The sequence below is a fragment of the Typopeltis vanoorti genome, chromosome 6, assembly GCF_054136105.1.
Source record: "Typopeltis vanoorti isolate ZY-2024b chromosome 6, IOZ_Tvanoo_1.0, whole genome shotgun sequence".
Classification (NCBI taxonomy): Eukaryota; Metazoa; Arthropoda; class Arachnida; order Uropygi; family Thelyphonidae; genus Typopeltis; species Typopeltis vanoorti.
In genome coordinates, this window is record NC_143554.1 from 83,006,380 (window position 1) to 83,025,284 (window position 18,905).

The 18,905-nt window shown below is 36.2% G+C and overlaps 1 protein-coding gene across 1 annotated transcript in view; it reads left to right on the plus strand.

Moving 5' to 3' along the window:
* LOC150105640 (coiled-coil domain-containing protein CG32809-like) overlaps positions 1 to 18,905 on the plus strand; it is a 774,652-nt gene that overhangs the window by 665,483 nt on the left and 90,264 nt on the right. Inside the window, exon 18 of the mRNA XM_090394279.1 lies at positions 8,157 to 8,262. Coding sequence (XP_090250405.1) covers positions 8,157 to 8,262 — 106 coding nt within the window. The remainder of the gene's footprint in view (positions 1 to 8,156; positions 8,263 to 18,905) is intronic.

Genomic DNA, 18,905 nt, shown 5'->3' on the forward strand with positions numbered 1-18,905 from the left:
TTACATAACAATGAAAACCATGTCTAGTACCTTATGATCTCCACCTCTCCCATGGTTACTTGTTCTTTTCCACATCACTCCACCATTTTAGACAAATTATGGAGACTACAACTGTGTCAGAAATAATTACTTTAATTTCCCAACATTTCGACCTTCATATGAAGGTCATCATCTGGAGTATACACACATACATATATGTATACAGAGACAAACTGTATTACATTTCAAACAGTATGCCAAAAAAACAATGATTTCATCAACTATTATTCTACCAGCCTGTAGAATAACAGTTCTATGTTATCAGTTCTATCACGACTATGCTACTTATATATATATATAGAGGCTAATGACTTCACATCAGTTGCTTTAGTATCTCATAATGCAAGCCACATATCCTTATGGACATGTATAATATCGAGACACTACCCAGACCAGTTTCAACCTTTATTGATATCTCATTAGTGGAATTCTTATGGGATTCTTATTCTTAGTGCTTATTCAATTCCACTATATCCTTTGCAATGGTCATTCTGCTGCCATGACTATCCACCACTGTCAACCTGTCATAATCAATTCTCCCTCTTACTTCATATAATGGAGGAATTCCCTTGAATTAACCTTTGCCTGACAAGCCAATCTCCTGCATCAATCATACTGCATCTTTTCATTCTTTACAATGCTCATCAACTTCTTAGCCTGCACTCATGGATCTGATCACCATCAACGGCTTGCACTTCCTCCATAATATTTTCTTTTTCAACAGCACTTGCTTGTTGAAAGTTTTTCACTTGGTTTATACTATAAATTAAAGATGCCAAGAAATTGTATTCTTGGTTTCATCCTTTCTCCAAGTGTAAGCAAACAAAGTTTGCATGTGAAGTGTCTTCACGACTGGGCTACTTACTTATATATAGAGGCTAATGACTTCAATAAATTGCCTTAGTATCTCATAATGCAAGGTACATATCCTTATTCCTTCATCCTTCCTTTATTATTCCTATATCCTTCAGCCCAACGGCCGAGAATACATACATAGCCTACTAGGGAGCACCATCAGGACTTTTAGGAGAAACAACAGCTTCCTTCTTCATCCTCAGTTACTGTGTGTAGTGCCTGCATGCACGTGTCTTTATTTAAGTTCCTGTGAAAATGGCAACATGACATTGCCAAAATATTGGAATATAGATTAAAGTTTCATTTTAATTTATATCATTTATATGTTGTAAATTCCTTAAGTAATCTAATAAGCATGTATAACCAATGTCTAAGCCTTTCTACAAGAATTACATATCCTTATGGACATATATAATGCTATAAATTATGGGAAGAGCCACTACCAAGACCAGTTTCGACTTTTATTAATGTCTCATTAGTGGGAGCCAGAAGAGATACCAAGGTTGAAGTAATGCAGAATATGGTATTCAGATTTGAGGAATCGCCTTCCTAGCCTGCACTCTATGATGAGCATAAAGTGGGCGATGAGCAAGGTAAAGAAAGAAATGATGCAGTATGAGAGGAAATTGGCTGATCATTAATAAAATTCACAATTTTAATAATGTGACCCTAAACTTCTAGTCTTCATTCACCACCACTCCCAGATCTCTCATCTCTTCCTCCTCCTTCAAAATTTCCCTATTAATTGTATACTCTACATCCCAACCATGCCTACCAAATATAAAGACCTTGCACTTTGCAACATTAAAATGACAGCTCTACTCACATGGTGTATTGAGATCCTCCTGCAAGGCCTTAACATCTGCTTTATTTCTCAGTCCTTCAATACTTTACATAATCAACAAACAGCTTCATATCTCCAGTTATTCTAGTTCTGATATTATTTACTTAAAAGTTTATCAATAATGACCCAACCAATAGTAGTAGTAGTACCACATGCACTCCACTAGTGACCCTCTTTTTGGGTTACCACTTCTCATACATAACCTGCTGATACCTACCAGACAGACAGTCAGCTGTGCAACTCGCAAGTCTGTGATCCAATCACATCTATTTCATCTTAGCTACCAACTTGTCACGTAGCAGTTCATCAACCGCCTTTGAAAAATCCAAATATAACAAACTTCATATATATAAATTTAGGGACACAAAAACACACGTATTGAAAAGATTATTTTATTAATTACTAACAAAATAAAACTTGACGTTTCGACCCCTATATCGAGGTCATCCTCAGAAGGATATATGTGTATAAGGAACCAAGCTACATGCTCTAGCTCTGTATACCAGTAAACTAAATCTATGTATCCTTCTGATGATGATGACCTCGATATAGGGATCGAAACGTCAAGTTTTATTTTATTAGTGATTAATAAAATAATATTTTCAACACGTGTGTTTTTGTGTCCCTAAATTTATAAATATGAATGCTGATCACAGTGTAACCTTAAAAGAAACAAATATAACAAAGTATATCTGTTTCCCATATCCTGTGAATTTGTCACTTTGTAATACATAGGAGATTGCTAATTTTTCATTATGTAATACATAAGCAGATAATAGTAGTAGTGGTACCAGCTGGGTTGATAATACAATTATAAATTAAAGATGCCAAGATTATATTCTTGGTTTTAATCCTCATATAAGTGCAAGCAAACAGAATTTGCACATGCAATAACTTCATGACTGGGCTACTTGTATATAGCAGCTAATGACTTCACATCACATGCCTTAGTATCCCATAATACAATGCACATATCTTTATGGATATGTATAATATAATGCTATGCATCATGAGAATGGATACTATCCAGATTGGTTTCAACCTTGAAACCAGACCCAGAAGTGATACCAAGGTTGAAGTAATGCAGAAGTCATATTTCTGCAGTGAAATTTCTTGGCATCTTTAATTTATAGTATAGCCAAGTTAAAGTTAAAAAATATTTCAACATCTATCTCTATCCTGAGTATTTTTATTTTGGTAATAAGGTGTAACACCATTTGACTACTTGTATATGGAAATATGATTCCTGCATTACTTCAACCTTGGTATCACTTCTGGGTCTGGCTCCCACCGATGAGACATAATCAAGGTCAAAACCAGTCGGAGTAGTGGCCCTTCCCATAATGCATAACATTATACGTGTCTCTAAGGATATGTTATGTTGCATTATGGGATACTAAGCCAATTGATGTGAAGTTATTAGCCTCTGTATACAAGTAGTCCAGTCATGAAGTTATTTCATGTACAAATTTTGTTTACTTATGCTTGGATAAAGGATTAAAACCAAGAATATAATATCTTTGCATCTTTAATTTATAGTATAACCAAGTTATAAAGCTTTCAACTTGTATTATCAACAGATTTCTGAATCATAGTCCTCGCCAACCGTTCTAAAACCTTAACAACTCCAGACACACATATTGCCCATAATTTGTTGCTTCAGTCTTATCTCACGGCCCTTCCAATTTCTGAAGTTGGACAATTATTATTATTATTACCCCAAGACCTCAAGGAGTCAAAGACTCATCTGGGAGGTCCTTTTATCACACACACACACACACACACCTCTCATCATGCCGTGTCTTAAACACATTCAAACTCCTTGCAGACACCACACTCTCAGGCAAGGCATTCCAATCACTCACAACTCTGCACGAAAAAAACCTACCTCTCACTCCCCTACTCACACCCTCTTTATACAGTTTCCAGGGATGACCTCTGGTTCTCCCCTGATCTCCCACTATTATCTGTAGAACTTCTCCACCATTGATCCTATAACAACCCCTTACTAACTTGTAGGTCTCTATCATATCTCCCCTCTTCCTTCTCTCCACTAGACTCTGCAATTTACATCTTTTCAATCTTTCCTCATACTCCACATTCCAGAGGTCAGAAACTACCTTAGTCAGTCGCCTTTGGACCCTTTCCAACATCTCTTCATCCTTCTGAAAACCCGGTGACCAAATCTGGGCACAATAGTCCATGTGTGGCCTAATCAGAGCCTTATACAATGGAACAAGAAGCTCCCTACTTCTACACATCAGTGTCCTCCGCATCATTCCCAGAAGTCTTTGTGTTGTCTTCACAATTTTGGCGATGTGTCCCCTAAATTTTAGATCCTTATCCACTATCACCCCCAGATCTCTTATTTCCTCTACCTCTAGCAGTATATTCTCACCAAGCATAAATTCTGCATCCCATCTTTGTTTTCCAAATTTTAAAACCTTACATTTTGCAACATTGAACTCGCATCTCCATTTCTGTGCCCAATCACTCAATTTATTCAAGTCTTCTTGCAAGGCCACAACATCTCACTACTCTTTATGGTTCGTCCCAACTTTGCATCATCTGCAAACAACTGAATATCTCCATCCAAATCTTCACCTATATCATTAATATATAAGTTAAATAGTAATGGCCCTAAAACAGACCCCCCGAGGCACTCCACTAGTGACTTTCCTTTTCCTGGATATTGCACTCCCATACACAACTTGTTGATACCTATCAGATAGCCAGTCTCCAATCCAATTCACTAATCTAATATCCAACCCCATCTGCTCTAGTTTGACTGTCAACTTATCATGAGGTACTCTATCAAAAGCTTTTGCGAAATCCAAGTATATTACTGTGTATCCTTCTCCTCTGTCCAAGGAAGCAGTCACTTTATTGTAATAAGTAAGTAGATTACTAAAACATGACCTCCCTTTAGCAAATCCATGCTGTCCATCAAAGATTATACCATTGTTGTCAACCCAACTCTGAATCCTAGTTCTCACAAGCTTCTCCAACAACTTAACCACAACACCTGACACACAGATAGGCCTGTAGTTTGATGCTTGAGTTCGATCACCTCCTTTTTGAAGTGGCACAATCTTTCCCTCCTTCCACTCTTTAGGAACTTGACCAAGTGCAAGACTTGTATTAAAAAAATATGTCAAGGCAGGTGTCAACTCTCTGGCACATTCCTTCAGAATACGTGGTGATATATTATCAAGTCCCACAGCCTTATTTACAATTTTCCCACATTTCATTTCTTTGGTACTTATGTTAAACAGGAGTGCCAATTGTGACATTAATTTTCTAGAGCATTCCTTCAAGACACACAGTGATATGTCTTCAAGTACTGTTGCCTCATTAACATCGATTTGACTTCATTTCCCCCATATCTCCTGCTCATTCACCATTACTCTCCCTTCCAGCAGCAGTCTCTCCAAATCAATCACACTAAAACCATTCAAATGCAGTTCATCACTTTTATACTGTGCAATTCTTCCTGCAAACTAATTCTACACATTAACATGCTTCACTCCTTTCTCTTCACGCATTCCTACTAACATATCGTAATTCTTGCTCTTTACCTCATCTCATCACTGTCATATGTCTCATCACTGTGCTGCCCAAGTGGTTAGTGTATCTGCTCTTCAGCTGAAAGGCTGCGGGTTCAAATCCCGCCGTGGGCATGGACGTTTGTGATTTTCTGTGAAAGTACTACTACTACTAGTAGTGGTGGTGGTTGGCAGTAGATGGCATTGGTGTACTTCTGGTTTGTTGTAGTTGGTGGATTGCGTGGTGGAAATAGAGAGTTATAGAGTAAGCCTTCCCTCAATGAGTCTTTGGACTCCCTGGAGAGAGAGGGCTTCAATCCAAGCCCTGCCTGATATTCAATCTTACATTCTCCTTGTTCCCAGTCAAATCCTTTGTCCCTGCTACCACTACCAACTGCTTTGGTCACTTAGTTCTCATATCCAAAGCCTCAATCACACTATACAATCCTTGTTCATCTTCTCATTTACCGCACCTCTAATAACAATCAAATTGCCATACACACCACTCACAGGTCTTTTGTTACCATTTTCATACTAACATCATTTGTTTTTGCTTTCTTCATTCTTCCACACATATCTCCAATTCTCTTCATTTCACTCTGCATCTGCCTCATCTTCACCAACCTAGCTCTCAAATCTTGCATCCTCTTTTCATTCTCATTGACTCTTATTGTTTTATTGCCCGTAACATTCACCTGTTTTACATCAATCCTGCTTGCCACCTTTCCGTTTAACTGCACTCTGTTTTTCAATGTCATCATTGCCCACTTTATCATTAATTTCACTCCGTTTTTTAATATCATATAAATTATCCCTGCTTTATCATCAATCGAACTTTTTTCTGCGTTATCATTTCCCCACTCTCTGAACATTCGCACAATTCTTCAACTGCCATGTCAATTACAACAGCATGTTCCCTACTCGTATTTAAACTATTTAAACTCATATTTAAGAAAGCCTCGTGGTCCATCAGAATATCACATTTCTTACATACCCACACTCATTCTTTTCTCTTTTTCAGCCTCTCTACCTAAATATCTGTGACGTCTTTCCACGCATACATATTACATTCACGGCATCATACTATTTTTTGAGCAATCCACATTATCTATTTTTATTTGTCTTTCATGCAGACCTATGCAATGATTTATCTTTTCCCACCATGTTGTATCAGTATGCTAGCATAAACAATGAATTTATGATAATATTACCTAAGAAATTAATCCAAACACCACATTTCACACTCTAATATCAACCATTAATAATTAATCTACAATTTAGACAATATTGGCACATGTTTAGACATAAAATTTACTTATCTTTCTGCAGACCACACGATAACCGATGTTTAACTCACAATGATTATGTCCACATAAAGAAATTTATAAGGGAAGTTCATTGGGGGGATGTTTATAAACTGATAGATTATAATGGTGGAGCAAGAGTACTTAATCGCAAAGCAGGTGATGGAAGTCCTCTTCATATGTTCACCCTTTTCTTAAAAATATTCTTTGGAAGATTCCAAAAAAAAAAATACATGTCCTTACTGGTTTATATATATATATATATATATATATATATATATATAAACCAGTAAGTGACCCATTAGTATTCCATACCCTGACATCTGATCTAGTTATAAGATTCGGGTTTCCATAATTTCCATGAAACTCGAGAACAGTTCCAGAATAAATTATCAGAATGAAGATTTATATAGTTGTAATTTTAAATATTTTAATCAGTTTACACAAAATAATCAATATTTTGCTAAAGTTAAGTTGTAAAGTACTTTTTTATGAATTAATGTTAATTATCTTTAGAAATATACTGTTTAATGATTGTAAATTTAACATATATTCCTGTTATGTGGAGATAGCAGATAACATCAAAAATTACTTCACATTTTCATTAAAAGTCATTTCATATTTCTAAACAGAATAACTAAATGCTTGATTACACCATGTCCTTAGTTAAAAATCCTTTATAAATTATATTAAACCTTCATATTTTTACATAAATATATATACATACAAATTGTCATTTTTTTTTTCATATATTAGCATGACTCGAGCAATTTTTAGTTGCTTAACGCATGTCATGACTGATATGTGCTTAAATAGATGAAATTATTGTAATTTGTTTCACAATTTGACATGCTTGAAATGTAATGCTTGATGTTATTAGAAGTGCATAAAAAAAGGCACTGAAAAGTAACTGTTTTGGTCTTTGGCTTTCAAAAGCCTGAAACAATAATGTAAATTTCTTGACTTTTAAACCAAACCCTGTCATAAGCATGCATGAAAACATTTGCTTCTGCTTAAATTTGATATTGTATTGTGTAAGTATGAATTACTGCATTATATTTACTTTTGTGAACACTGTATAATTTAGTTATTCAAAAGTTGGCATTCTGAATGGCTGTTAAATAGAATGGCTCTCTTAAATGCTTACTACTTTGTAGCAAAAAAAAAATATATATATATATACATACATACATATATAAGATATTTATTAAATTAGCTGTTTTTGCTATTTATGAGTTTTGCTAAAAGTCCAGTGTTAATTCAGTTATGCAGAAAATCAGTATCTTGGCCCATGTTGGTGCTTGTGCTGTAGAAATAAATTACACTTCCTCTAACTATTACAATGCCAGGAGCCTCTCCCATTTGCCAATGGGTTGTTTCTTTCCCTCTTGGCAGCTTGGCTTCTGCACGCCGCCTTCACACAGACGTTTGAGCACCTCTAGCTGCAGGCCACGGGCACCCACCAGGCATTTTGTTTTGACAGCCTCACTCTCTCACAAACTGTACAAAGTACTCTCTTAGTTACTACTGAGTTTTGCAGCTGGTTATTTTTTGTTTCCTGCTCGCCAGCTTGGCTTCTGTACAGGAGCAGCGCCACACAGGGGCACACCATCCACCTGAGAAGTCTTCATCCACAGAGGGGACTCACTCTGATGGAGAAGTCCACACTGTCAAGGTGAGAAAACCTAGCTGACACCTGCTTCATCTTGTATTTTCGTGCCTTTTAATATGTAAGTTATATCCTTTAAAATGTAATTTACATGTGCTACCTTGTTAATATTTCAAATCTCTTTTTTAATATAATTATTTCCATTTCATAATTAGAAATAATTTATTTAATAAATTTATAAGTAATTAAAATATTGTCTCTAAAGTGATATATGGGATGCTCATACTTCAATTCAGAGACTTCTAGTAATTGAATAATGAATAGAGCACACGAAAATTCAGGAAATTGGTAAAGAAAGATACATGGAAGAGAATGGCATGGAAAAAATTTTTGGTTCATATTTTCAGGGAAAAATTAAGGCATTACTTTTTTCCAGAGAAAAAGCCTTAATTTGAACCTATAGTATAACAAAGTTTAAGAAATTACCAGCAGAAGCATCTTTTCATTCCATATTTAGGAAACTGGCATCATAAATGCCACCTACCTAATCATGGAGGGATAAATTAAAGATGCCAAGAAATTATATTCTTGGTTTCATCCTTTATCCAACTGTAAGCAAACGTTTGCTTTCACTTTGGATAAAGTTTGCATGTGAAGTCACTTCGCGACTGGCTACTTGTAAATTGAGGCTGACTTCACATCACTTGAATTAGTATCCCATAATGCAACACACATATACATATGTATAATTCTATGCATTATGGGAAGGGACAGAACCAAGACCAGTTTCAATCTTTATTGAGGTTTCATCAGTGAGAGCCAGACCTAGAAGTGATACAAGTAATCAAACTGTGTCACTCATTATTACTAAAATACTTTAGATTAGAGATAGGTGTTGAAAGTTTTTTTCACTCTGTTATACTATAAATTATATTTTTGGTTTCATCCTTTATCCATGTATATCCTTTATCTTTGTTTGCTTACACTTGGATAAAGGATGAAACCAAGATCATAATTTCTTGGCATCTTTAATTTATTGTATAATAAATAACCAAGTGTAAAAACTTTCAACATTGAGTGATAAGTTTTATTATCAGAAGGATAGCAATGTATCAGCAGGACCTCAAGAATACCAAATATCATAAGAACCTGTGACACAGACCTTTTGCATCACATGTAGATCAAACCTGTGAAGCCGAAATGGCAGGAAACATGTTACATTAAAGCCTGGAAGAGAATGAAAACTTATACAGTACTCTCACATTGAGAGTATTGGAGTGCAAAAAATTAGTGGTTGTTAATGTATTGTACTATTAATTGACATAAGTAACTGTTAGAAGAAAAGTAGACATTTGACAGTGCATGAATTGATAAGACAAGTACTGGAGTATTATCCCTACAAAATTAATTGATATAGGGATGATGCACATTTTCTCCGTCCTTTCTAGTACAAATAGCCAGAGAATCACTGATGTTGGCACAATCCTTTTGAGAAATAAAGCCCGTTTTCATACATATGACATTGTGAATTTGTCATACTTAGACAAAAGGGTGATACATGAGATTTTTCTAATGCTAAAGGTAATGATATGGTGTGGTCTGGCAGCAGTTTTCATTATCAAACTTTCTTGAAGAATTCATCTCGGTGCCCTTAGTTTCTTTCATTATTGGTGATAGATATCAAGACATGTTTTCAGTTGTTGCTGTTTCTGAAGTGCAACAACAGAGATGCATTAAGACTACAGTATTCATGGTGGACAGTGCACTTCTGTATTTTAGCCACCCAGTTTCACCATCTACTGTAAGAGTGATCAGTCATTCCTTTCTGACATCATAGCAGTCGAACTCTTTCACCAAGTTTCCTCTCTTGATTACTGATATCGAACAACCTTGAATGAGTGGCTGTGCATCTTAAAAACACTGGCAACTTGCTAGAACTAAAGCATAGATAGCATCTATGCTTTAGCATAGATGCTATCTATGCTTTATCTATAATGTTTATCTATAATGTTAACTAGACATAGCATCTTATGTCATATTACATCTGATATTGTAGATGATATGCTCCATTCTGTTATGGAAAAAACAGTTATTCAGTTTCAGCAAATTTTGGCTATTACTGGAAGCGTGGTACTTAGTGTTTATGTTTGTAAAGCATTTGCTCCATTAACTATGTTAAATTACAATATCACTTTTCCTTCCCTCAGTAAAAAAAATTTTCCTCCAATGCCATTCCCTTTTGTGTCTTCCTTTACTCATTTTCCAGTTTTAGTATGCCTCCTCCACCTATCTGCAGAGTTCTCCAGAGTAAATTATAATAGACAAGAAATTATATTGTTTTAATCCTATAATCAACGCAAGCAAACAAACTTTGTGCATAAGGTATCTGCATGAACATTCTGCTTGTATATAGTGCATATACCAGGAAAGATACCAGGGTTTCCATGGTATTTTCATAGGTCTAGCTCCCATTGAATTGACCTCAATAAACCAGGCCGGGATAAGCACCTCTATAGTGCAATTGGAAGAATCATGGTACATTTCGCCCTTCAACTGGAAAAGACCAAGGTTTGATTCTTGTCGTGATGGGAGGAATCTTTATATGGATTTTTTCAAATGCTATTTCAATAGCTAATCTTGTACATAGGTAACATGGTTTTTTCCTCCCAGAAACTTGGTTTTTTTATCCCACATGCAGACAAATCAGCCCTTCAGAACACACAAGCAATTTAAAGACAAAAAAATACTACTTGTGGTGGTGGTGAGCAGTTGATGCCATTGCTGTAGATGATGATGGTAGTAGAGGTTTGATATAGGATATAGTGGTGGAGATGGAAAGTTGTAGAGTAGGTGTCCTCCTTCGATGAGTCCTCGGACTCCTTGGAGGTGTCACTAAATAATAACACTGATAATAATAATAATAATAATAAACACTGAAACTGGTCTGGGTAGTAACTTTTCCCATAACATATAGCAATATACACATCTGAAAGGAAGTATACCTTGCATTATGATATACTAAGGCAATTGATGTGAAGTCAACAGCCTCTATATACAAGCAGCCTGATTGTGAAAACAGACAAACTTTGTTCGGTTATGCTTGTGGTAGAAGATTAAAACAGGAATATAATTTCTTGACTATTATAATTTATTTGATAATGAAGCAAAAAAATAATAATTAATTCTCTAGAGTTCTTTCTGTATAGGGAATGTTTTATTGTGATCACTTTGAATGGTTGACTGGTTCCATTTAATTTCTGGTTATTTCTTTTCATCTCAAATCATATAGTTAATTTGTTTTCCTGTGAAGAGTAATTATGTTAAAATTTTTATTTGAAAATTAACTTAGTTAATTATTATTATCATCATCACTTGACCTCTAAGTCATAGACTTCTCAGAGGATATCCATATTAGCTTTTGTATTAAACATACCTTAAATTCATCAAGTGCACTCAGCATTCTTTCCAACATTACATTCCACTAGGTAGGAAGTCTATAATATCTATTGCTTATATACCACATTAGGATGCAACAAGTATGCTCGCCTACTGGCCTGTGACAAATAGATCTTGATAGCTGGCAAGTAACTGAAGAATAAACAAAATATATTTTTTATTTCATAATAAATAAATAAATAAATAAATACTTTCTTCAATCATTTAATCATTTTGTGAAACTCCTATTGACTTATTGGGACGTCATTAAAATACAGTAACCCCCCGACTTACGTAATAAATCTCGAAAATGTACTAGTGCATATGAACATGTTTGTGGCTTTTGCGTCTTTGACATCCATTGCAGTATGCAATGACATAATGTTAACTAGACTCGACATTCACAGCAAATGTAACGAATAGTAACAGGCAATGACAGGTTACCGGTAAACGCTGAGAGCAGCAGAGGGCAATTGCGCAAAAGCTGTAAAATTCAAACTGAATCCTACCAATTAGAAATACGGAATCCGTAAACAATTCCTCCTTTCCCTGACCCGTCAGTAGTCCATGCCTCGCACGGTTAAGTCACTTGTTTATCAGCGTTAGTGTTCATTGTTTATTTACCTTTAAAATGGATTTGAAACGCAAAACCGAATTCACCGGTAATAAATCTAAAAACGAAAGGTCTGCAATTACTTTAGAAGAAAAGTTGAAAATAATTTGTATGTATGAAGACAGGAAAATTATATCAACAATAGCTTGTGATATAAATCGACTTATTTTGACAGTGAATACGATAGTGAAGGATAAAGTTCGCATTTTTCATACTTTATAGTTTATATCCGAGTAAATACTGCTGCATGATGTTTCATTTATAAAATAATACTGTGTAAATAATATACATATCTGTATATATACATACATATAATAATAATAATAAATATTGCAGTTTCTTACGAAGTTACACTTAAGCAATTTACAAATTCAACTTACGTAAAGGTTTACGGAACGCATTACTTATGTAACTCGGGGGGGTTTACTGTACTGGGTAATTTTGGGCAAGTATATTTTTTGTGTAGAGAGTATGATATTGTAATTTGTCGACCTCTGTAGCACATTCTTACTCATCTTCTACAGATAGCCTTGTTTTGCCACCAACACTCCTCATCTTAATGTACAGATTGAAAATCTGCAATTCTCAGAACTGAGCAATGTACAGAATTTGAATTTTTGCAGATTTTAGTTATAGAAATCATGAAGTGTAGTTTGAACATCATGCAGTCTTAAAGCATTTTGTACACATACAGTGTAAATGCTTATCATTATATACTGTACAAAACGGATTTCATTTTTGCAGAATTTCTGCTTTCTGTTTAATGGAAAGCATAATGTGCCTCCTCTTCTTAACATCACACTTGGCTTCTTTTTTTTTAATCACTCCGACACATGATAGGCTACAAAGTCTATAGCAAATCAATGCCAAATGCCATGTGGTCAAGAAGCAAGAAAAAAGTATTCTGTTGATATTCTTTTTAAAGAGCTGGAGGATTTTTTTTTTTCAATATTATGTCTTCCACCCACAATAGGTTGTAAATCATATTCACTGATATGGTAAGCCATCACTGAGCAGTATTATTTTTTTTTTATTGCTAGACCTCCATAGTATCAAAAGACTCATTGCAGGAGGTTCATACTGTCACACACACAAACCTCATTAAATTGCACTTTAAACTCATTCAGTGTGTCTGCATTCATCACACTTGTGGATAATGCATTCCACTCACTAACCATTCTCCATGCATAGAACTTGCTCCTCCTTCCTGTACATCTTCTTTATACAGTTTCCAGGGATGATCTCTTGTTCCACCGCTCTGTTTCATTCTATGAAAAATTTCTTCAATGTTATCCCAAATAAGCCATCATCTCCCATTTCCTATGCACTTGAACTTCTCGCGATTACACTAATGACGATGAAACACCTGGATGAATTGTTTACTGAATACTCCAAAAGTTATTTTTACTAGATCCTTAACATAGTTAGACCATGACACTCTACATCATATACATACAGTTCATGCATGTCATTGTTGAATCTATCAGTTTCTGATCTTGTTGTTTAATTTGAAAATCATAACAAAAATGCCCTTGATAATGGGACAAAAATTTTATGCCATATTATATTCAACTAATTATCATGTCTTAAGTTCTGATTCATTAAATTATTTCAGAGCTTTATGGAGAGCTAGCTTTAAATCAAGGTAACCCACTATGGAAAACTTTTGATTAACAAGCTAGATGTGTAAACTGGTTCAGATTCCTAAAATGATGTAGAGTGGTCCAGATAATACCTACTTGTTGTAAGTTAGGAGAAACCTTTAGGTCATAAAATTTATGCAGCCTGCCAGTAGATTGGTACTTATTCTGCAGCTGTCTGAGGCCAAAAAATGCTTAGCATTGTTAAATAATGAAATATGTTCACGATGGACTAGTGGCAACTCTATCCACAGGTTTATTTGAAATAGTTCAGAAAAAATATTTGCTGCTACTTGGGACAAGCTTATACAAAAATTCAATTATCTTATTTGTCATCCTCCTGCTCATTGTACATGGAAACTTCAAGTAACCAGCTGTAGATTCAGCAAGTCTAAAGCCCAAAGATTGGCTCAGATATGTTGACAATATATTCGCCATTTGATGACATGGGTTGCTAAACATTAAATATATTCTTAAGGCACTGATATGGTAATAAGCCATCCATGCTATACCAAGCCATGTGAACAAACGCAAACATGTTAAAGATACCAAGCTGTTTTTAAACCTGGTTTTTACTCCATTTTCCAAGTAAGTAAACTTGACTTATTTGTCTGTTTGCTTACTTGGGAAATGGAGTAAAAACTAGGTTTAAAATAGCTTGGTATCTTTAACATATATTATACCCAAGGTAAAAAAAACTTTCTACATCTATAAAACGCAAACATATCAAATTTACCATCGAGATTGAGAATAATAATAACTCTCTTCCTTTTCTAGAAACACTCCACACATCTTTGCTCAGGCTGTCTTTCTTCATGGTCTACAGTAAATCTACAGGCCAATATATACACAAAGATTCATTCCACTGTACAGTACAAAAACTAGTAGTCATCAGCACTCTCAAACAGAGTCCAAACAATTTGGTCAACAAATTCCTCCTGAAGAAGGAATATGAATTTATTATCCAAACCTTAATAAAGAATGGCTATCACAAAAAAAAAAAAAAAAAGTTCACAAGATAATCTCCACAATAATGCCATAAAAAAAAAAAAATTACAAAAAATGTCTTAGCCATACGTACATTAGGAGAATATCAGAAAAAATAAATAGAACACTACATAAATACAATATTAAGGGAACTTTCAAACTTCCTGCAAAGTTATGTGCAATTAAGAAAATAATACTCAATGTTTCAACTTCCATATCAAAGTCATCATCAGGAATTGCCAGCCTGGTTGGCCGAGTGGTTAGCATATCTGCTCTCCAACCAAAAGGCTGCGGGTTCGGATCCTGCCATGGGCATGGATGTTTGTGATTATCTGTGAAAATACCAGTGGTGGTCATGGTGAGCTGTAGATGGCGTTGGCAGAGATGATGATGGTAGTTGCAGTTTGTTGTAGTTGATGGACTGAGGGTGGAGACAGAGAGCTGTAGAGTTGGTACCCTTCCTTGATGAGTCCCTGGACTCCCGAGGTGTGATGTAACAATAATAATAATAATAATTAAGTATACTTAGCTCATCCAAAGTATACCCTTCTTTACCTTGCTGAATTAACTGGAAAGGTACTAAGTCCCTACACTGCACCAAATCCTGGTTTGAAAGAAATTTAGGGTAGTTTGTAGATGTGGATTCAGCATCCTAATCTCAACAAGAATGATGGATTCCAGGAACCTGAAAGACCTGTTTGCACCTTATATATATCATCCAGAAATGATAGCAGAATCCCAACACAAGAAAAGCTTAAGATAACAGGAATGTAGAGAGACATTTGATGCAGTTCACTGTAATTTATAATGCATAGCATTATGCATGTCCAAAAGGAGATTTGCTTTGCATTATGAAATATTAAAGCAAGTGATGTGAAGTCATTAGCTTCTTTATATGAGTTGCCCCAGTCCTGAAAATAGTTCAGGTGCAAACTGGTTTGTTTACACTTGGATTGACTGTGGAAAGGAGGGCGGATAACAAAGATGGTTTCAGAACTGTACAATATGAGTTATGAGGATCGACTGAGGGAATGTGGACTGCAGAGTTTGGTAGATAGAAGAAGGAGAGGTAATATAATCAAGACTTTTAAACTGTTGAGAGGGCAGTTATAGGGTAGACATTGGAGAGTTCTTTCACTTGGTGGAACAATGGGAAGGAGCAATGACAAGGGGACCATCCCTGGAAGTTACGAAAGGAGGCTGTGCGCAAGAGGGTGAGGAGTGGTTTCTTTGCCTGGAGGGTGATTGAACCTTGGAATGCATTGCTTGAGAGAGTTGTTGAAGTGGGAATGGTCAATGGATTCAAGGAATGGTATGATAAACTTTGTGTTTCCTAAACACGACCTCTCACAGTGAGTCTTTTGACAAGGAGGCCTGGATAATAATAATAAAGGATTAAACTAAGTATATAATTTCTTGGGATCTTTAATTTATAGTATAACCAAGTGGAAAAACTTTCAACAACTTTCTTTAATCCAGAGCATTTTAATAATAAGGTGTGACACCTTTTGGCTACTCATATATGAAAATATGACTTCTGCATTACTTTAAGCTTACTCTCACCTTCGTATCACATTAGAGTCAAAAATGAAAACTGTGCAGTTGTGAGATAGATAAATAAAGAAGTAAATAAATTTGGATTTAATGGATTGAAGAATTCGTTTCGATGCAATTTGATTGATATATAGAGGTAAGACTTTGATTTAGTTGCAATTTAGAATTGTACTGATTCCTGAAAAAGAAAATACATCATTGGATTTTAATGGTAGCTATCACACCGGTAGAAGTAAGGTTTCGCTATTAATTCTCAGTTTTAGTAATTGACCAACCTCGAATCAAAACCTACTAGACGTAATTATGACTGATATAGACTCCGATGCCCTGATAGAAACACTAGATAAAGATCTGGCGCTAAGCCTACTCAAAAAATTACTAAAAAAGTTTGAAGTGGAATGGGCAGACTATTTGAACCTGTACTCCACAAAGAGAGATGATGAGGAAAGCGAGGATACTGCTAATACAGAGGAAAAATTAGATTTGGTGGTCTCCAATCTCACCCGCAGGAAAAAACGCAAAACACAGTCGACAGACCCACCCACAGATGAAGGTATGGAGGAAGACAGACATAACTCTGACCCTCCTGCCTCCACTAAAGAGAAATTGCCTCCAATTATCTTAAGAGAAAAGAATAGGTGGACAGAACTAAGGACCACTGTGACTAGTCTACAGATAGCATACACTATAGCAAAGAATTTAGACGATGGCATCAAAATCCAACCTGCCACTATAATGGACTATCGCAGACTCACAAAGGAGCTAGACAATAAAGGTGTACAATACCACACTTTCACCCTCGACTCCGAGAGGAGCCTGAAGGTGGTTCTCCATGGAGTATCAGAGCACATACATACAGATGACATAGTTGCCAATCTCTGCTGCCAAGACCTACCACCCATCAAAGTCAGCAGAATGACCAGAGCAGACAAAAGTCCAATGCCACTTGTCTTAGTAGAGATCCACCAGGCATATAAAAACATATATGACCTAACTTCAATTTGTGGGCTAAAGATCAGCCCAGAACCACTAAGAAAAAGAACCTCATCAGGACAGTACCACAGGTGGCAAAAGTATGGTTATGCCCAGAGATTATGTAAAGCAGAATACAAGTGCTTAAAATGCGGGGAGAGCCACCCCACATATACCTGCACCAAGCCAAAATCCACCCCGGCTGAATGTGCAAACTGCGGGGGCCTGCATCCAGCAAATTACAAAGGATGTATTCAACACCCAAAAAAGAGACTATCTGCTCCCTCTGCTAATCTACAAAAACCAGCAGTAGTAGCTCCAACTCCTCAACCCTCCAGAGGTTGACAATACATGATACAAAACCAACTGCCGCAACCAGAAGTCCCTATCGAAGCAAACCTGAAATGGCAGACAAAGTCTTACGCAGATGTAGTCCGCTCAACAAAGGCCACTCAGGACCAATACAACCCAAATTTAGCAGCCGTCATCACAAACTCCCTTGCAAATATGCTGCAAGACTTCAGCAGATCTAACCCCACATCAGACTCCAGAAAAAGATTTCTACAAGAAACCCAATCCATCCTAGCAGTTCTCATAAATGCATAAAAATAAAAGCACTCCAGCTTCCCTACAGATTGTCGCTTGGAACGCGAACGGACTTGGAAACAAGATTCTGGAACTCCAAGAATTCACAGTGAGATACAACTCAGACATCATCCTAATAAACGAATCCCACTTAAGACCAGCAGACAACCCCCAAAGTTAGAGGATACCTCCTCCACAGAAATGACAGAATAAACTACAGAGGAGGTGGCACCGCCATTTTCATAAAAAACCACATCGATCACCATTCTGTAACCAACCCCTCAACCAAAAATCTAGAGCTCACAGGAATAGTAGAACCCACTACCTCAGCTGGGAAACTAACACTTTATGCAGCTTACAACCCACCATCAAAGAATCTACTACATTCAGATCTAGATGCCGTCCTGAGCAATAAAGATCAAGTCATCATTGCCGGTGACCTAAACACGAAACACCCAGCATGGAACAGTAAAACCACTAACAGAAACGGCTACACACTCTTCACCTACTCCAGTTCAAATTATGCAGTGGTGGCAGGCCCTGCAGAACCAACACATCATAGTACGTATGGCACAGCCGACATACTTGACATTGCTATATTACAAAATATTAAGCTACAGTATAGCCTAGATTCTTTAAATGAGCTGACATCTGATCACAATCCAATCCTGCTCCAGCTGGGAAAGCAAGAACAACTGCTGCCTCCTCCCCACTCCGTCATCTCATGGAAAAAACTAACAGAAGTACTATCAGAACACATTGGACCTGTCCCTCACATCAGATCCATAGGGGAGATTGAGAATGCTGTTAGAAGCCTGACTCAGCGGATCAACACAGCCATAAAGGCTGTCACCTCTACCAAAGCCACTCTTAAGCCAAACCAACTACCCGAAGACATTATGGATTTAATTAGGAATAAAAAC